Genomic DNA, 19871 nt, shown 5'->3' with positions numbered 1-19871 from the left:
ACGACTCTCCATATGAAATCCTTTTACCTAATTAGTATCATCTAAAATCGAATTCAAGTAACAATCAATTTTGGTTTCCAGTGTGAATGTCGCAGATCTGGAGCTGGTTGTCGAAAAATCATCTCGACCTGATGTTATCTTTGTCCGAAAGCATGGACCAGAAATTTATCTAGCTCTTTACGAATCCTTGGAACTGCCGAGTAATACTGTGGAAAATATTGGAGCTGTATACACCACACTTGCATTGCTAGCTGTTGAGCTTGCGTCGGAAGAAACAGTCTTGGAATTGCTACGGCTTGTGTTAAGCTTACAAGACCTAGCTCTCACTAGTGGGCAAATCAGTAATTCTCTGAAATTCAATCTACACTCCATTGTCATAAGCCTCTTGGTATTAATTTCTCATGTCTGCAACATAACTTCGCTCATGGATTACGCAAATAAGGTAAAAACCAAATTTAATGCCCCCAAACCTTATACGAGTATTCTTTTTATAACAAAACAGCAAAATTTTGTGAACCATTATGTAGGTTGTTGAAGCACGTGATAAAGAGGCTTCACATCTTTTACCTGAGTTGAAGTCCCGATACGATGGTGAAACTCAACTTCCAACGCGTTTACAGTCATCAGTTATCGTAGATCAAACTATCGTCAGCGAATGTTTGAAAGCAGCTGGATTAGATACTGGAAAATTACAACAAGGCTCAGGTTACAGCAGTAGTTCTCTTCAGCATAGGTAACGTTTACTAATGTACAATATAATTTTTTCTTAAAATTCTATCACATATTTAAAAGTTAACTTACCACAGATATGAACTTCCAACTAATAATTTACTTTGTTTGGTTGTACAGACATTCATGGGTCGACAGTGCTGGTCGAAGTTCAATGGCTGACATTAATGCCGGTGGAGCAGAATTAGATAGCGCAGGATCATCACCTGGTGTACAGAAAGCAAGTTTGCATTTTTAATTGATATGATTATATTATTTGGATCCAGTTTTCGTCCGTGCATTTGTATGAAACTCATTATTCATATTCACTCAACACTGAATTCCTGATTGTTTAGATCCTAAAACTCTGGGCTGTAGAAAAAAATTCGAGTTGGGATAAACCAAGGATCCTGAAATATGAAAATCAAAACTATGCATCCACATTTGCTGTAGCTAGTTCAAGCAATGATAATCCCCCTACTAAAGTAGATCTTAACTGATAATGATATCCTACTTCCCTGAAAAAAATAGCATTTCTCATTGCCAGAATCAGTTCCTCTGATCAGTCTCTTCTCGACTATGAAACTTTTTAGCTGACTAATATCAATTAAGTTGTGAATTTCGTGTGTAGAAATTGCCTGGTGAAGAATTGACGTTTGAAAGTATGAAGAGAATTCTTACTGAAAGTGGAGAGACCCGTAGAGAAGCTGAAGAAGAGAGGCGCTTACAACTTTCCGAGCTTTTCAGAACTGCGCCATTCCAAGATCTAGTTGTAAAGACACAACCAAAGGTGATTTCCTGAACTTTCAATGCGTCAGTGTCATGTTATCGGAGACTGGGGGTAACCGTATTATCTGTTTCAGCATGATATGCTTCAGAACAAGTTATCGGAAATATTCAACACGCTTACAGTCGAGCCACGCAATCCGATCCAACCTGGTATTCCGCCAGCTGATGCAAAACCAAGTCAAACGCCAGCGTATGAAGTTCACTTTCCCGAGTTATTTGTTTACTAAATTATTATCGCTATCTTTGGAAAAGTTGTTATTGTTAATTGTTTCAAAAAAGCGACATGTATTAATTTTTTTTAAAGCAATTTCTCCGTTTGTGATTATAAATAGTTACTAATAATTTATGTATGTTTTTGATGATATGAAAGTAGGGCACCAACATTTTTCACATTGTACTAATTTAACTATTCAATCATTTCTGTTTAGTTAACTTCTGTCATATTTACTCGTATCATAAATACTGACTCTCATTTCTTCTCTTCATTTGACAGAACAAGTATGTTACGTATTTTAAACTTTTTTTTTTGATTGGAGCAGCGGTGTTTTGTTACTTAGTTTTAATATCATGACCTAGTATTGAAAAAAATGAAGTTCAACACTCATAAATGATAGGACATCATGATTTATCTATTATTTGTTGTTTGTGATTATTTTAAAGAGACCTAAGCTCTGTATCCGTGGCAAATTCAAAGTTTTTGATATTCTTACACGATACACCTTTTACACCTAATTAGTTTTTCCGCCTTAAGATCGCGAAATTAACTCATAACTATTGGAATGTGATCAAGTTCCAAGCTTCCAAATATATATGTATAAGTATGTTCGTAGTCATGTGGTTTGTAAAAACTGGTAAAAACACTATGATTCGAAGGTAGTTTGAAACAGTAGGCTATTTCTTGCAGTTACATGTTTCTGGTATTGTGATAATAAGCTAGAGCGATCCAATCGTGACCTAGTTGATTCTTGGCAAAAGAATGTTATTACCGATACAAGATATTACGTTTTTGAATAAAATTTATTAATAATTGTTTGTCACATACTTGTAAAACCTACATTATCTACGAAGTTATCTAAAATGTAAGTATATAAACAATCCAGAATTATGTCCTAACTAGAGTAGAGATAATAATTTCTTTTGAAATTACATCGGCAATCACAAATAATATCCAAAATCTATTAAGACGCCTCTTTGTCCAAACTGATGAAAATATCATACCTAGATACGTTGGCGCCACTTCAAAAAACGTTTATTAGCTACGGAAGGTCGCTTTTAATCATCAAGAAGTGGTGTACTTTTGAGATGTACGAATTTTATTGACATCCAAAAATGACGAATGAGATTGTTTTTCTCACTACGTATGTGCATATTGTCAACAGCTACTATTGGTGTATCTCAATATATCTAATTATTGATAAAGACTTTGAACATCCTTGGAATTTCATTGAGATCCAAAAATTACGTAATTCGCATTACGAACGAATGAACAAAAAGAAATCTTTACATTATTGTTATTTCATATCAATGTGCTAATAAAAAAATAATTCACTGGTTTATTTAGTGAATTAGCGAGATTGGTTTTTCGCGATACACATCTGTAGTATCTCATAAGTGATTTATAGGAAAGACCTGGATAAGAGGTAAACTTCATTTGAACAGAGCAGATTATTTATTGAATTGGTTCACATAAATTACGTATATTGTATCATTGATACATTTAAATTCATCCACATTACAGAATTTTTTTACAAAATTTACAGACAACAAATATCATGAACTAATCAAAGGGAATGAAAACAGTTACGATGTAATATTGTAGAAATTGCTAAAACCAATCGCTTATTGAAAAGTCTTGAGTATGAAAATTGACACAACTTGTTTCGAACACATACAATGAAATGCATACATAAGTCAACTGTTTGTTCCAGTATTATGAGAACCGTAAAATGTCATGTTCCATGACTCAAGAGCCACTTTCAATCGAGATGATTGAACATTTGCAATATACGATAGTCAAGGACTGGGAGATAATGAACATCTCAGTTGAGTGTTATCTCTGCATCTTATGCAATTTCACTCTCAACAAACAAGTGAGTGTAGTATAATACGTCATACATGCTTGAGGTGAGTATGAATGGTTACTTATCATAATTCATAATGTTATGTTGACATTGACAAGGTTTGAAATATTCTTCAATTGGTTCTGTGCGTCGGGATGAATATAATTGATGTTTGGCTGTGAGTTAATTCTTCATGGCTCTACCTTCAACAGCTCAACGTCGAAGATAAGGGTGGCATTTGGCGGGATAGTGTGCTTTTGTCAAGGATAATAACTTTTAAATATTTCTGTTAATTGATAATTGATTGCAAACGCCAGTTCTTCTGTTATGAGAAATACTTATTCCATTTAGTAGCCTCACACAGAACAGCTGCACATGGCAAAAGAGACAAACAATAGTACATTGTCAAGATATAAAAATAAATTGTATTAAAGGATATACGCCAGGGTGTCCTCGAGAACCGTAAGCAAAATCTGGTGAACAGGTCAACCTGGCACGTTCACCAACACACATTTGAGCAACTCCTTGATCCCATCCTTTAATTACCTCTCCTTTGCCAATCTTGAACTTGAAAGGAACTCCACGATCCCTGCTCGAATCGAATTTCTTTCCAGTGCTAAGGGTACCTAGCATGAAAATGAATGCATTTGTTTTTCAAATAGTAGAATCATGGAATTGATGTAATGATAAATGACATGATAGATATCTAACTTATATTGCTTACCTGTATAGTGGACCACAACAGTTTGCCCAGTCTTAGGGTAGTTCTGGCCTTATGATTGGAAAAACAAAACAAATTACATATTGTCCTTGAGAAAAAGTAGATATAAAATTCATAATACATCAGTCATAATAGCGCAAAGTTATGCGGAAGTCATATAGGCGATTCCATATATAGAATACCTATAAAACACCGCTCAAAAAGAAGCGCATCAGCGTGACAAGAACAGAACTTTGGTTTGGCCAACTAAACCAGGTAAAAAAATTATAGGTAACAAAGTTTCAGAATATCACGAATCCTGAACGTCCTGCAACAAATGCGAGGGTTATAAAAAAACTGTAATGTTTGCCAATGGAAAAAAGATCATGTCCGTGTCTCTTTCGGCGTGATACGCGTATCAGATGTCTGCGTGATAGACCTTATTGTTAGTGATAGACACATGCGCGGTCGAATAGTGCAAAACCATGAAACGCCACCCATAATCCATTCCAAATTATCGCGACGAATATAATGAAATTTGCACAGATAACCAGAACAGATATGAAAACTAGTAAAACATTTGACCGATAAGCAGATTCCAACAAATGTAAAAATCGATACATCTGATCAAGGATAGAGCGAATGTATGGATAATTACCATCTCCAGAGGAAATAACTTCAACATCCACACCCATAATTGCGTATTTTCTGCGGAATAAATATAAAATTATTGAGTTTGATCGTTCAGCCTTGAACTATAAAACAATCCCATTTTCTATTCGTTATCAGGTTTAAGAGAAAATAATAAAAACAACGGTTAGCATTACCTCCTGCTCGAAGCACGAACCGAAATGCCCACGAAATGCCGTTCTGGGAAATGAAACGAGGTTTCCTGTGCTGTGTGTTTCCTGCCGAACGAAATTTTAACTACAAATATTGCCGCTAGAGTCGCTGCTATTGCAACTTTCCATTTGGCGGATAATTCGCCGGACGTCGATCAATAAAACACCTTATGACACCTTTAGCGGGCTCAAATGATTAGATATCAATATGAGACTTCTCAAAAATACTGATTTCTTGATACAATACTGCTGGAGCATTTTCAGAACTATAATTATTTAGGATTATTCAAAACATGTGCTTGTTAATAATGCGTAACAAGAATTTTATTTCAACTTGCACCATAATATTTATACAACATGGATAATACATCTTTGTCACCTTATTAAAGTATTCATCTATCTATTTTAGTTAGTATTACGTACATATATTCGCTCAACTGTATAAATACAATAAACATAGGACCAACTTTAAGTACACCACACGATAATTCTACACTTCCACCATCCATAATTATGTACTAATGCTCATCTTCCTAATATTGCACTATCAGCAGAGAACCGATGACCATTGCTAACGTATTCTTATCTCACAGCAAAGTAGAATGGGTATATTTGTATGTACATAATTAGCGTTGAACCTGTATCATAATTTTCACTTAAACCTACACATTATTCTTCATGAGTAATAATGCAGTTGATAATAATACAAAGGCAGAATTATTTGAGTAATTTAGTTCGAAAAATACTAATATCGTCACTACCTTAGATCATTTGTAGTATGCCTATGTATGTCATTAAACCCATCTACAATTTCTATGTTACAGACATATTTTTCATGTAAAGCATACAGTTCGTTACATGGATCAAACATGAATTATTTCTCTTCAATATAGAGTTAATAAATGGTAAACGTTCAACATGTGAAAATTATTTTTCGAATATTTGAAAACATTTTTTCCAATATTACCACAACTCTATTCACTCACTTATTGTTAGGCTGTATCAAAATTTCGTAGTACGGAATGTTAGTAACGTAGCCATTATATATTCTCAGCAATAAATTTAGGCTATAACGATTAAGCTATTACACAAGGAACTTGAAGAATACATCCCAAGTAGAATTCTTGAACTAGTCATCTGAATTATGAATATTTTTAAAATATACAGATAACAATCTCAGAGCATCATGTCAAAAAAGTCACTGTTCAGATCCATCAAATAATACGTCATATGAGAGTGTGTTCAAGGCGCGAATAAAAAAAATTGTTTCACTTAACATCTTATATTTCTGAATGTCTCTTACTACTGCAGATGCTGTAGAACGTCAGATGGCTGATAAATCCTCTCCAGAAGAGCTCTGGTTATACTTCCAGGCATTTTCTGGTGTTCCCTTATTAGATCCTCTAACGCTGCTGCTACCTGCATTGCAATTGAATTTTACAGAGTACAGGATTATAATTTAGGCATGACTGGTAGACGAATGAAGTATTTGAAACATACCTTGAGCTGAAGTTGCTCAGCTGTAAGACTATCATCATACGGAATAGGTTTGCCCACAAAGGTCACAAGCTTCACTGGAAAACCACCAAATATTGGAACAAATGGAAACCTGGTTGCTGCATAAATCCTTAGCCACATTCTTCTACCCCAACTAACGGTTCTGAAAGCTTCCCTCAAATTCTTTGTGAAGAGAGGAATTATGCTCTATTGAAACAGAATCACCTGAAATTAGCTTATCATCGCGGTGTAAATACATGACAGTGATCTACAAGTGTGTAAGGCATCAAAAGGTCAATGAGCTAAATACAGAGTTGATGATTTAGGAAACTCACCACCTTAGCATCTAGGGCCACCTTGGCAAAGCCCAATCGCTTTTTCCACATGAGTCGATAATACGAATCTCCAAATTGTGCCTCATAAACGCCACCAGGAGAAATAGCGAGCATATTTCCCTCTTTCAAAATTGCAGAGCATGTCTGTATAGTACCAGGAATAACTTTAAGGACATCAGATATAATGGACCAACCAGGAACTTTAAAGAGGAAGCGATCAGCAACGGTGTGGATGAGCTTAGAATTGTAAAGGAAAACTTTGGATATGAAATAGTATAGGTCTATTGGAATAGCACCATGGTAATAGACAAATAATACTGGCTCGTTTTCCGGAATGTTATTTAGGCCAACTATCTCGTAACCTGTTGAAAATATACAGGATACCTGAATTATGATGTATGACTGAATTAGTTCAATGGTATATTTCGTATGTCTGCCCAACCAATTTCAAAACTGATATTTGAATTAGACGAATTCGACCGTGGTCAGTAGAGAATTTCATTCTTGTAACAGCTTGTAAGTTTGATTCCTTGTTTCGATGTCATGTCTCGTTTCATTCTTAATCAGTGAAAAATATATGATATTCTGTTCCAAATCATACCATGCCATATCCAACCATGGGCATCCCATACTGCAGCTACTGTATTTCGAGCAGCATTTTTCCAGTCAGTTTCATAAGCATGTCTTAAGCGAGCTCTGCAACATAATAATCCACATGGAATTGAGGTGTCCCAATGAATGAATTGGATCTTCATATTATGCAAAATGATGTGTAACAACTAGACCGTACCTATGTAATTTGTAGACATAAAGTATAGAAGCGGTGGCGTACAGAAGAACCACAATAACTAATGGAAGTAAAAATGTTACAAGCAAAGGCATTAGTAGCCATGATAGCCAGAGCGTAAAGTCCACGTCGATGTCGATGTATTCAACTGGAAACCCAAAAGTTGGCACAAAATTAATGAAAATACTGTCCTCGTGTAGACCACTTATCAATAAATAATTATAAGGTAATCACAATAACAATAGTTGAGATATTATAACATGAAATACACCAATAAAACATTAGACTTCCCAAAATTGCACAGAGTTTGCAGTAGCTAAATTAGATTTTACTTGAGGTATATTTCAAGGCAAGGGAACTACCTAATTTTTTTTTATCTACTCGGACAAGTATTCTTGATGTAAGTTTAGACCGCTCATATATAAATAGAAAAATTTCAGAAGTTTAATAAAAACCACGTAATGAAGCTAAATTGAGGTAAAAATATAACATCGGTGAATGTATTGATAATAAAAACATAAATCATAACTGTAATCCTTCAGGTATATACAAACTTCCGTTAATTGGTATTTCAATTATTTTTGTAGGGTTAATTCGCAACATGATTTGCAATGATTTTCCGAATAAAAATAAAATGTTTACCTATAACGCCTGCTATCATCTGCCAAATACTTGGGACTATTGATATCATTTTTGAGAAAATTAGAAAACAATGCAAGTGGATGTATTATTGTAATAATGTAATAAAGTTTAATCAATCACGCACATTATCGGTGTTGTGTTTGTCGAAGCCCCACTTGCCCCAGGTATCCTTTTATTTCGGGTCTGTGGGGTTAGTTTGTATTGATACTCGACTGAAATTGACAGCTGTCACCCGTTAAACAAATCTCAATAATAATTGTCAAAAATATGATAGCGCCCATCCACCTTAAGCGTCAAATGTTGACAAATGACATCAAGTATTGTTTTTAAAAAAAATATTCAGATAATATTTCAAGTTAGAATTGAGATAGTAAGATAGCCCGTCATCTAAATCGAAGGATAGGTTAGGTGCATTGCTCGTAGTATTTAGTTCAGCTGGGTACCGTTGTTATCTTCAGCAGCGCAGGGCTACAGCCAGCAGAGATCGTTTCGCAACGGCAGGCAGGAGGGCCTTTAGGAATTTCTTTTCGAAGTAAATACATAGCTAAACATTTTTTTAGTCTCAATGATCTCGGATATTTTTATTGAGTCATAAATAAACTGTCAAGTCAATTTGCGTCAATAATTCTACAATTTTTCGTCGAAATTCGTAGGATGAGTTAGCAGAAAGGTGATCTATTAGAAAAGTGACTAACTTTGTCAAAATATACTGGCTCATGACGACCACATACGGTTTACACTTTTGTTTTATCACATTAAAGAATTGGATACTTACCAGATGAAGGTACTTCACTTACATTTTTTATTATTTTATAGTATATCTTATTTGAATTGATTGATTGCGTGCGCGCACGGTATTTTCTTAAAATTTATACTTAGGGGTGCAGCCTTCAACAAGCTTTTGTTTATCGTTGTTGTTATGATTATCTTTCCTCTTCATTTTTACTATTATTTACATTTCAACGTGAGACTGGTTCAATTCTTACGTAAAATTGTATACTTACTGTGCTTCCAAGTTGCCATCAATATATAGCTTAAACCTGCTCTCAAATCTCAGGGTCATAGATCTTCTCCTCAAGTATACCTGTAACTTTGTTGAGAAATGTGAATAAAATTTGGAAATATTTTTTTCGTCAAATATGTTATCAAAATAAATTTGAATTCAGGCAATACGGTTCTTGAATATGCTCATCATAGATGTTATATGGCTTCATAGGATTTTCAACGTACAATAACATTTGCCGCAAACTACAGTCTCAATCTGCAAGCAGAAGTTGGAGCTGTGGATAGCAATACATTGTTGCTTGTGTTTCATTCAAAAACTGAATTATTCTCTACACGTGAAAAATTACTTATATGTTTGTATCGCACTAACACTTGATGTCAGATTAATATCTGACTTGCGTCATAATAATCGGTTTTAGATTATGTCCGACGATGAAGCTACCATGGATTCAATGGATACAGAAGAGGATATCTTTACACCTCGTACTCGTAGTCTTGGTTCAACAGCTAGGAAATCAAAGAGCATACGCAACCTACGATCTCATCCCATGAATGGAGCTCACATGAACCGCAGTAATTGCAGTGTTAGGCGCAGTACGCGAAATAGAATGCAAACTTATGACAATTTAAATACTAGCTGGATTCTAGGTGATTACTTTTGTCAATTTAAGAGCAATGTTTCATCACACTGGCCTATGGAGGCTGGAACTAGACATATGGCTTTTGTGATCAATTTGTTCTCTCATTCAGGAACTCAAACATTGAAAGGATATCCCATGTTTCAACAGCCTGGCTCATCATCTGATAAAGAAATGACCGAAGAAGTGAATGATAGGAAACGTAAGCCAAGAAGACGTATACCTCTCAAATCTCGAGAGAACCATGCATTAGACAAAACTGCCACTAGACATATGAGGACACTACGTGACAGAGACCAGGATCGAGAGCTTCGGGATCGGCCTGATCGAAACAAGGAACTGAGAGACCGACAAGAACGTGATAAAGAATCCAGAGAGAAGCCAGAACATGATAAGACTTCCACAGATACGTCACCTATCAAAGAGGAATCTGAGGAGCACCGAAGACAGGATGAGGATAGATCTGAAAAAGAATTAGAAGACAGAGCGGACAAAGATCCAAGAACCAAGACAGAATTAAATGCTACAAACAACGAAAAGGAAGCTAGGTATGCTTTAGACACATCTTTTTGCTCCTTAATTCAGGTGCCAGGTAGATACAGTGTGTGTGTCATTCACAGGAGAAGAAAGTCTGATAGTTCACCTAAACCAAGAGAAGGGCCTGTAACAAGATATAGTGGTATTATGTTGGAAAAAGGTGGGAAATCAAAAGTCGAGCCAAATGATGAAGGAGTTAGTTCTCACGAAAGTGACAAACCACATCATATTGAAAATTCTGACAACGAAGATGTTAGTACCATTATTATTAGTTCTAATATTACCTCAAATAAAAAAATTATTCTATATTGCTAGAAATTGAGTTATAATAATTTGAATATTACTCAAGGGATATGAGGATATGTACACGAGGATAAAACGAACTAAAAGGGCTACCCAGCGTCAATTACCACGGGATAAAAAATCGGGTAAGGCTACGTTTTCATATCTTTTTTACTTGATCATGTTTCGTAGTTCTAATGGCAGATCCAAATGTAGCTGAGAATAGTGTAGTTCGATGAATCGTCCTAGACCTAGTTTGTACTCTATTCACAGTTGTACAAAGTGATTCGAGTGAATCCTCGGATTCTCCTAGCCCTCGAAAGTATAGCCTACGACAGAAGAAGCCAGCTGTTGATAGATTTCAAGCCAACGTTGAACCAGTGCAGAGATCATTTCGAGTTCTTAGAAGTGTGCTCACTAATTCTATGCGAAGATGCAAACATAGGACCAAGAGCACAAGCTCCAGTGATTCAAGTGATTCAGAACCGCAACGTTATGACAAGAAGAAAGGGAAAAAAGCACGGTGAATATCCAGACTTTGTTTTTGTGAAATAGCTCCACTTCCATGTTTCATCATAGAAAGTATCAGCAAGATAATATTTACAGAGTTTTGCCTGTACTCTGAGCTATGCTTTTTATTATGGTCACAAAAATTCATTTTCAACCAAAATGAGGACATAAAATACTGGTTTCTCAGGCAATCTACACTACCACAAGGTGGACCACCAGATCGCAAAGCTGACATAGATCCCATCACAGTAGACACCAACATAAGATTCAATGATGTTGGAGGTCTAGAATCACACATTCATTGCCTTAAAGAGATGGTAGTTTTTCCAATGATGTACCCAGACGTCTTCGATCAATTTCACATCACACCACCAAAAGGAGTTTTATTCCATGGACCACCAGGTGCAAATCAGAATAACATGTTTGAAAAATTATTGCGCCTGATATGTTGCATTACAATTATCTTCTTTTTTTCTTTTTCAAACCCATTAGGTACTGGAAAAACTTTAATCGCCAGAGCTCTTGCTAATGAGTGTAGCCAAGGAGACCGTAAAGTGTCATTCTTTATGCGCAAGGGTGCAGACTGCTTGTCAAAATGGGTTGGCGAGTCCGAACGACAATTAAGGCTACTATTCGAACAAGCTCAACAAAAAAAGCCATCCATAATTTTCTTCGATGAGATAGATGGCTTAGCACCTGTCAGAAGTACAAAACAGGATCAAATCCATGCCAGTATAGTTTCCACACTACTAGCACTTATGGACGGCCTGTGCAACAGAGGAGAGGTAGTTCACGATCTGAAATTCACTCTTGGGTTTAGTAGCTTAGTTGTATTATCACCATAATATACATTTCTCACCTACCATTATTTATTATAACAATGTATGATTGCAGGTTATTGTAATTGGAGCAACAAATAGGCCAGATGCAATAGATCCTGCGTTGCGAAGGCCTGGTCGTTTTGATCGAGAGCTATTCTTTCCACTGCCTCCTAGAAAAGAGAGATTAGAAATTCTCAAGATACACGTCAGTAAATGGGAAAATCCGCCTTCTCAACAGTTGCTCGAAATCTTAGCCGAAAAAACAACTGGTTACTGTGGTTCTGATTTAAGAGCTCTGTGTACGGAAGCAGTTTTACAGGGATTAAGAAGAACGTATCCACAAATATACATGACGAGTGATAGACTGCTCTTGGATCCTAAGAGAGTTGAGGTAATAATCGAAAACCAAAATATCATAAACATGAACATCTATTCTGTACGATTTTAGACCATCTATCCATAATAATGTTTGAATTTGTAGGTGAAGAAGCGCGATTTTATGCAGGCAAGCTCGATTCTTGTTCCATCGACGCACAGAGCAGCCCCATCCGCTGGAAGAAAGCTACAAACATTTTTGGAGCCTTTATTGAATCCTGCTTTAGAAATCATACTCACTACTATAAAAAAGACATTCCCTCAGGGTGTTAACCCTACTATGGCAAAGTTAGTTTCCTGTTCTCTGCTTTATATTGCTCGTCCAGTTTGATTTTCTAACAATTGTGACATATTGCAGGATTAAAATAGTTAAAGGAATTCATAGACCACGGTTATTGGTTTCTGGTGGACACAATTCTCAAGGACAAGGGCTACATCTAGCACCAGCAGTTCTGTATAAAATGGAACACTTGCCGGTACACACACTTGACGTTAGCACGCTGTTCGCAGAAAGTGCGAGATCTCCAGAAGAAGCTTGTGTACAGGTAATGCCAAGTAACTATTTCGGTATTAAATAACCAAAACTGGATTATTTGTATATCATTGAACGTGTGAAGTTTATAATCCAATAAATCACATTTCCTCATGCAAATGATGATATCTCAAGGTATTCTTTGTTCATATTGCAGGTATTCAATGAAGCAACTAGAAATGTACCTTCTATTATTTACATCCCAACAATCGATCAATGGTGGCCACTTGTCCCAGAAACGGTAAAAGCAGTATTTTTGTGTCGGATCATGGCGCTTGATCCAACCTTACCGATTCTAATTTTGTCAACTTGTGATACAAGTTATGAGGAATTACCACCCCACCTCAGAAATTTATTCAGTAAATTTCGTGGTGAGGTATACTCGATGACAAATCCAACGTCAGAACAGAGAACGCAGTTCTTTGAACCAATTTATTTGTTACAAAGTCTGAAACCACCCCCAATTAAAGACGATAAGGTTGCAGTTTTAGAACAACTGCCATTAGCACCAGCATATGTGCCAAAGAAGATGACTGAAAACGAAAGAATTTGTCTATATGAAAAGGAAGAAGCATCTTTGAGGGAACTCAGAATATTTTTACGAGAAATTTGTGCCAAACTTGCCAGAAACCGACAGTAAGTATTGACAAAGTGAAGAACTTTCTTATTGATAATAGATATGAAATAGATTTAATGAACGGTTTTCGAACTCGAAAAAATGAATGATTAATTTGTCTGCAGATTTTTCATGTTTACAAAACCAGTAGACACAGAAGAGGTACCAGACTACAATATGATTATCAAACAGCCAATGGATTTGGAAACTATGATGACCAAAATAGATATGCATTGTTATTTATGCGCTCGAGATTTCCTAGATGACGTCGATCTAATCTGTCGGAATGCACTAGAATACAACCCAGACAGGTCAGTAACATCATTGAAGTGCTATCAATTCTGAGGGTTGCTATTGGTGGGATCATTCATTCACTAAGCTCATTTGACTAGCATTGTTAACTTGGGAGATTTGAAATAAAATATTATAACAATTAAACTTCATCAGATTCGTCAGCAATGACGTCTTTGTACCTTTGAATTATAGAATTTTGTTTAACTGTTCGACTAATTTGCTTATAATATTTATGCTATCATTCATGAAGTAATGAGTTAACAATGTTACTACGCGCACATCATTTCATCACCGATTCATACTGACGTTCATGTTGTGTGTTTCCATGTCAGCTTGCGCGATAGGCCATCCCTTGGAATATTGAAGAGGTAGTCAGTCTTATCTGTTTATCCATTGCTGTTGTTGCTTTGTAGATAAAGTGGTTTTCAATTTACTGGTGAACTCTTCAAGTTTCGTATTTCTTTGTCTTGTACTCCTTGAAAGCCAGATTTCAGACTAACGTTGTAATGCATTTAGTAATATTTTACCAACCTTAGGTCGACGTGTTACAATCCAATTCGGCTAGATTACATTGCTTTCTATCAAATTCTAACAATGTCGATTTATCGATTCAGTATGAAAACATACTCCATTCAGGATTATCTTAGTTAAACCATAGGCACCTCATTGTTCTTAGGTCCCTCTATATTACTATACAGTGTCACTGATGACTGTTCAATTCAGAGAATATCGGATTCCTAACAATTTCGGATCCTCATACATTGATCCGACTTTCCATTCAGTGAGAACATCAGTGACAGTGCTATGTTATCAAATTGTTGAATACCACCACTATGATATTGGATTCTTCTTGTAGGTAACAGGTTTGGTACAATTAAGTAGCGGTCAATAAAGTTTATCTGTATTATTAAATTAAGCCTTTATTTACGAATTTAATGAAAAATGATGGCGCAGTTCCATTTCATTAGAAATCCATTTCATGAAAAATGAATTCAAACTGAAAAAAATAGGCAGATATGCATTGAAAACCACTCGCATTATTATCACTTATGTTTGATTAATCTATATTAATAGGGGATAGCTTATATTGTTGGTATTTTTTTTTCTTGTTAAATAGGGATCCAGCGGATAAACTGATAAGACATCGTGCGTGTTCTCTTCGAGATAATGCCTATGCACTTATAAAAGCAGAACTGGATTCAGATTTTGAGGATAAATGTCGAGAGATTTCTAAAAGCCGTAAAATTATTGAAAACATTGATGGTGATGCAGAAAGTAAGAGTTCAAAAACAGATTCTCTGATAAATAGTGAAAAGAATGATAAAAAAGATGCATCAACCCCAACAAGTGGTGTTATGGTGAATGGCAAAAAGTTCTCCACGACTAGAAAACGCCGAATACCTGCCTGGGCAAGAGGCTATGTGAAAAAAGTTCACAAAAAGAAAAAAATTGCCTTCGATGATAGCACCATAGAAATAATAACTAAGCAGAATATATCTCCCGACAACACTGGAGGTATTGATTTGGAAAAATTCCAAGAATTCGAATCTGAAGCAAACAGTGTGCTCAATGGGCATGGCCCCCTTTTCAATAATTCTGATTCTGAAAATGATTCACAAAATGAAACTCTGAAAGAAACATCACAAGATAATCACAATGAGGTTGAAAATTATAGAAAATCTAACGATATTAGTGAAATGGATGTGATCAGTGCTGAAGATGACAAACAAATAGAAAATGAGGGATCAAGTGCATCATCAAGACGTGAAAGTATGGATGAATTGTCATTTGCTATTGAAAGTGATTCTAGTCCTACTAAAAATGGAGTCAGTGAGAAAGTAATAGTTGATAAGAGCGAGCTTGAAGCTGCATTGAAATATACCGTTGATATAACGGAAGATTCGTCTGTAGAAATATTATGCGACATTTATGTACAACTGAGTAGGTGTGTCGGAAAATACGCGCATCAACATGATAGAACTTCACTGCCAAAGGTAAAGAAAGAATCGATTATCCCTTTGGAGACAATATCATTCGTTTTCCTAAAATCGGGAATTCGATGCTTTTATTTGGTTGTAGATTTTTCTTTCATTTCCATGGTTTTCCAGGATTTACTCAAGGAGCTGAATAGATTCGAAGAGTGTGAAGCAGCTACTCAGGAAGAGACAATAGATATTGTGAATGCAGATCAATTAGAGGAATTTGAAGAGCAGGAAACAACTACTTATGTAGACACAGTCAGCATTGTTACTACACCCGATACTCCCTAGGTCTTAAATTAATAATGTTCTTCAGACATATCAGTTTCTGTTGCGTTGTTACTTTTGAGTAACATGTAACGCATGTAGTTCGTTTCTTGAATTTATGTCTTACTTCAATATTTCATCTCAAATGACCTAATCTATTGTACAAAATTATTACTTTTTTTTGTGATATTTCCGTTGCATCATTGACAGTAGATAGGAATATTATCAATTAACTGTTTTTGTTCTACCACAAGAATATCGCAACTCTTTATTTTATCAACCATCGTATTCAATATTGAAAAGCAAATTCAGAGGGTTCAAAATACGAATTAACTTTCTGGCATATAAATAACACACCGAGCATTTCGAGTGAATGCGTAAGTCAATTTATTTTCATTTTCTCTGACGATAATGATTAAACCACTTGCGGCTGGATGAGTCAACGTTCTTCAAAGGTAGAGTGAAAAAATTTAGATCAAGTTTGAGCCTGGTAACCGTGAATCTTTCCGAATATTAACATAGATACCTGAAGACATGCATATGAGAAATCTTTCATAAGCTTTGGACAGTTGCTGAATATAGGTAATTAGGTAACAGCTGCAACGGTGCTTTGAAGGAAGATGATAATTCAATTCATTTTGCGCTGAGAGGATGGTTATTGTATACGTCATTAGAGTTAAATAATAATCGATTGACAAACCAAAGTACACGATTTTTGCTTACATTTAGATGAGTTTGAAAATTTCTTAGCAATAACACGAACAGAACTACAGTATGTGTCTCTGTACATCACTAGGAATATTATTATTATTTATCGAGTACTTCAGAGAAGTGTTAGGGTCACATGAAGTATCTCAGAGTTTAAATATGTTCAATGATTCGTGTCTTCTTCATTAGAACAATTACTATTAGCTCAACTTGTCTGTGGAATAATTGATTATTGTATCCATAAATTATTGGCTCAACCGGTAACATGAAACCATACGAATATGACAAAGGTCATTGTATGGAGGAAATGTACTTAATTGGCATTCTTCGCGATCAGTTTGCAATCTGCCTATCCTTACAATTAGATCATATTAGACGTACAAATGTCAAAAATACAAGCTGTCATTGAAAAGTACTTGCATCATTTACATTAGGTCGGTGGTTCTACTATTTTCTTTTTTATTCTGTGTATAAATTGTTTCATAATCAGGATGTCAGGTGTAACTAGTTGATAGACTGTTCTAAATCAGAAGAGTTATGTATGGCATAAGTTCTTTCTGTAATATATAATACCATTTACTGAATATAGAATATAAACGATTCGTTTTACATTACACAAAAACTACTTTGACCAAAGTTCTAGGTTTCATATTTTGTAATAATGATTGCAGAATTCCTGGCTTAGTTCGCACATGATAATAAATACACCTCCCAAGTGCAAGATGAATTTTAAGGTATGCTGTAAACGGTTGGAACTTTGCTGGTTAAAATTCCTGGAATTTTATCTTGATTTCACTTGAAAACGACTTGGTTTTTTATTACTGAATTTTTTTAATTCTTATTTGTTGGACGAAATATTAGGTGTTTCTTCAAAGTTCCGACAACGTCGATATACATATAGTTATATACATCTAAATTGTCTTGTCGATGGTAAACCTCAGCCATCATAGCTACCCAAATGATAACACTTCAGATTTCGATGTTTCATACTTACATATATTTGTCCATCATATGGGGCGTCGCAACTTTATTATTTACAGGTAAATATAATTATAGATCTGAATCATTGTAGACAAAAAATATCATTCATCGTTTCAGGATTGTCATTATTTGCCGAGCATTTAATCAAATCAATTGAATGTTTTCAACCAAATCCAATGAGATAGTTGCTCAATGATGAAAGAAGTAACAAATTTGAGACTGATCTATCAAAATTAATTTAATTTTCTATCATCATCCTTTCATTTTCATAATAACTAATATCCTGGAATGATTGTATCACTTAATTAAATCAATTATTAGCCTTATGTTTGTAATCAAATTCAATTACAGTAAGTTAGTTTTATATACATAGTGTAACGAATTTGTACCATACCAATTTAAAAAGCATACATCACTAAGGTTGTATGATTTATTTCTAAGTTTTCGACTTCGAATTTTCTATTTTCGTTTCTTTCTAAGTTCAGGTGATGTCTATCGTTCATTCACTAGCCAAATAACAAAAAAGACAAATTGTTGACACCCTTTACGATCAGAAAGTTGATGAATATCTTACATACATACAATAAGATCGAAACTTTTGTAACTTCTTTTGCGGGTAGGTCATATCCAGAAGAAAACAGTCATCTGCTCTTACAATAGTCATACAGTAAAATGAGGGTGCACTCCTTATAAGAATTATTTATCACCGTCACTCGTCGTGTGTACATGACATAAAACTATGTATTTATGGAAACCATGTCACCCTTCCATTTTACAAGGACCATGATAAAGGTATGCATTCAATGATTCATGTTTATCTGCCAAAGAGATTGAGTGCGGTGGTTCACTTGAGTTGTGAAATTTTAGTATAAATTTTTTAAATACAAATACTTATTACAGGTGGCACCAAAAACTTGTAACTCGAAAATTCCCGATTTATATAATATATGTATATCTATAATCAATATTTTTACTAGTAATAAGCAGAAAACGGTTCGTCATGTTTATTAGAAATATAAATGACACAACAAATTTTAAGTTTTAATCATAAAATTACAGTCGCCTAAAATTATGGCTTATGAATATTTCATTAAACTTTTACGTAGTCTGGAATTTTTATACTCTATATGTTTATAATTAGACTAGATCAATAAAACTCGACAGTGGTATATTTTTCAATCATAAAAAGTGAACTGTTTTAGTTGGTTGATATTTCAGTTGTCCACAGGTACAGAATTGTTTATATTGATACATAATATTATCCATAACTGTAAACTATTAATTAAATTCAACTCGTATTTTTCATTGGTTGAAAATGTAATCATATTGCTAGCAGCATGAGATTTTTGAGAAAAAAATGCAAGCTTTCAAAATTCATATTATGAGTTTTCAGTAATATTTGCCAACACTATTCATGGTGCATTTTTTTCTCATTGGTGCTATCTGCTGAAAATCAATTGTTCACTACTCTGTTGTGAATGAATTGTGTAAGTGAACTTTGCTGGTCAAGTTAAGGGCTTCCAGTGAACACTGCCGAACAAATTATTTCTAAGTAATTCATTAGATATACCATAGATCAAAAATATCTTTTGGGCTGTCACCTGTTATATAATAAGCTCGTACATCTAGACAGAGTATGTGAATTTCAACAAACGCTAGCAATGTATTTCATTAGCGCCGTCCTTAAATCGATGAACACGTAGTAATTTGATACATCGTAGTAGGTGACATCTTTAAACCTACGTAAAAGAACACGACGCTATTTGTAAGTTGTAAACGACAGAAAGAATATACACTGCCTTATTTATTTTAACTATTAAGTCCACTTTATTGTCGTAAAAAGCTCTATATGAATAAAAAGAAACCGCAATTTTCTAAGAATTTTATGAAATCAATTCATGGCGCATCTTATAAACTTTTGCAAAAAAAAAATAACATATGCTACCACCTCCTGCTATCTAGCGAA

The 19871-nt window shown here is 34.9% G+C and overlaps 4 protein-coding genes and 2 long non-coding RNA genes across 15 annotated transcripts in view; 2 read left to right on the top strand and 4 right to left on the bottom strand.

Annotated features, from left to right (window-relative positions):
• The window catches only part of LOC105684047 (protein EFR3 homolog cmp44E), a 99399-nt gene extending 96870 nt beyond the window's left edge, over window positions 1-2529 (top strand). For 5 of the 6 annotated variants that reach the window (XM_048649346.1, XM_048649345.1, XM_012397141.3 and 2 more), the window contains 5 exons: window positions 82-442; window positions 528-733; window positions 850-949; window positions 1340-1498; window positions 1572-2529. In XM_048649346.1, coding sequence (XP_048505303.1) covers window positions 82-442; window positions 528-733; window positions 850-949; window positions 1340-1498; window positions 1572-1724 — 979 coding nt within the window. In that variant the 3' untranslated portion in view covers window positions 1725-2529. Of the gene's footprint in view, window positions 1-81; window positions 443-527; window positions 734-849; window positions 954-1339; window positions 1499-1571 lie in introns of those variants that run through there. The other variant, XM_020851179.2, reaches the window with a different exon arrangement.
• On the bottom strand, window positions 503-1534 carry LOC125499791. Its single transcript, XR_007276778.1, has 3 exons — window positions 1390-1534; window positions 802-935; window positions 503-681 (listed from the first exon to the last, which is right to left on the bottom strand). It is a non-coding gene; the product is annotated as an uncharacterized LOC125499791 (long non-coding RNA).
• A 618-nt stretch (window positions 2530-3147) lies between the features above and the next one.
• LOC105683970 (peptidyl-prolyl cis-trans isomerase FKBP1A) lies at window positions 3148-5180 on the bottom strand. The gene is made up of 5 exons (XM_012396992.3): window positions 5085-5180; window positions 4916-4965; window positions 4282-4329; window positions 3997-4183; window positions 3148-3806 (listed from the first exon to the last, which is right to left on the bottom strand). Exons 2-5 carry the CDS (start codon window positions 4950-4952, stop codon window positions 3749-3751), a joined length of 330 nt encoding a protein of 109 aa, XP_012252415.1. The 5' UTR covers window positions 4953-4965; window positions 5085-5180; the 3' UTR covers window positions 3148-3748.
• A 221-nt stretch (window positions 5181-5401) lies between these two features.
• LOC105684015 (transmembrane protein 68) lies at window positions 5402-8735 on the bottom strand. Of its 2 annotated transcripts, none has more exons than XM_012397078.3 (6): window positions 8361-8735; window positions 7722-7866; window positions 7533-7627; window positions 6932-7293; window positions 6600-6803; window positions 5402-6518 (listed from the first exon to the last, which is right to left on the bottom strand). In XM_012397078.3, the coding sequence occupies exons 1-6, from the start codon at window positions 8407-8409 to the stop codon at window positions 6402-6404; spliced, it is 972 nt and encodes a 323-aa protein (XP_012252501.1). In that variant the 5' UTR covers window positions 8410-8735; the 3' UTR covers window positions 5402-6401. The 2 variants fall into 2 exon arrangements, with proteins under 2 accessions (XP_012252501.1, XP_012252503.1); XM_012397080.3 differs by having other exon boundaries at window positions 8485-8702.
• Window positions 8736-8754: 19 nt separating this feature from the next.
• On the top strand, window positions 8755-17538 carry LOC105684014 (ATPase family AAA domain-containing protein 2-like). 4 transcript variants are annotated; one of them, XM_012397074.3, is made up of 17 exons: window positions 8755-8892; window positions 9014-9144; window positions 9785-10013; window positions 10116-10551; window positions 10624-10792; window positions 10890-10968; window positions 11096-11345; window positions 11520-11734; window positions 11825-12117; window positions 12227-12544; window positions 12635-12816; window positions 12887-13073; window positions 13218-13696; window positions 13802-13987; window positions 14303-14338; window positions 15088-15964; window positions 16079-17538. In XM_012397074.3, exons 2-17 carry the CDS (start codon window positions 9139-9141, stop codon window positions 16238-16240), a joined length of 4104 nt encoding a protein of 1367 aa, XP_012252497.2. In that variant the 5' UTR covers window positions 8755-8892; window positions 9014-9138; the 3' UTR covers window positions 16241-17538. The 4 variants fall into 4 exon arrangements, with proteins under 4 accessions (XP_012252497.2, XP_012252500.2, XP_048505295.1 ...); XM_048649338.1 differs by lacking the exons at window positions 8755-8892; window positions 9014-9144 and adding an exon at window positions 9334-9464; XM_048649339.1 differs by lacking the exons at window positions 8755-8892; window positions 9014-9144 and adding an exon at window positions 9497-9718.
• Window positions 11926-14680, bottom strand: LOC125499794. Its single transcript, XR_007276785.1, has 3 exons — window positions 14277-14680; window positions 12196-12323; window positions 11926-12129 (listed from the first exon to the last, which is right to left on the bottom strand). It is a non-coding gene; the product is annotated as an uncharacterized LOC125499794 (long non-coding RNA).
• Window positions 17539-19871: the final 2333 nt, after the last annotated feature.

This window comes from Athalia rosae, chromosome 2 (assembly GCF_917208135.1).
Source record: "Athalia rosae chromosome 2, iyAthRosa1.1, whole genome shotgun sequence".
Classification (NCBI taxonomy): domain Eukaryota; kingdom Metazoa; phylum Arthropoda; class Insecta; order Hymenoptera; family Athaliidae; genus Athalia; species Athalia rosae.
The sequence above is the reverse complement of the archived record's forward strand: the minus strand, read 5'-3'. Positions and strand labels throughout refer to the sequence as shown.

Bases quoted from the DNA above. Each gene is read 5' to 3' on its own strand.
- LOC105684015 (XM_012397078.3), bottom strand. From the start codon at position 8,409: ATGATATCAATAGTCCCAAGTATTTGGCAGATGATAGCAGGCGTTATA. The intron at 7,867-8,360 runs GTAAACATTTTA...TTGGGTTTCCAG, and splicing joins GATGATAGCAGGCGTTATAG to TTGAATACATCGACATCGAC. The intron at 6,519-6,599 runs GTATGTTTCAAA...ATTGCAATGCAG, and splicing joins CTGAGCAACTTCAGCTCAAG to GTAGCAGCAGCGTTAGAGGA.
- LOC105684014 (XM_012397074.3), top strand. The intron at 10,969-11,095 runs GTAAGGCTACGT...CTCTATTCACAG, and splicing joins ACCACGGGATAAAAAATCGG to TTGTACAAAGTGATTCGAGT. The intron at 13,988-14,302 runs GTCAGTAACATC...TTTCCATGTCAG, and splicing joins CTAGAATACAACCCAGACAG to CTTGCGCGATAGGCCATCCC.
- LOC105683970 (XM_012396992.3), bottom strand. From the start codon at position 4,952: ATGGGTGTGGATGTTGAAGTTATTTCCTCTGGAGATG. The intron at 4,330-4,915 runs GTAATTATCCAT...TCCAATCATAAG, and splicing joins AGTTATTTCCTCTGGAGATG to GCCAGAACTACCCTAAGACT. The intron at 4,184-4,281 runs GTAAGCAATATA...TTTTCATGCTAG, and splicing joins TGTTGTGGTCCACTATACAG to GTACCCTTAGCACTGGAAAG.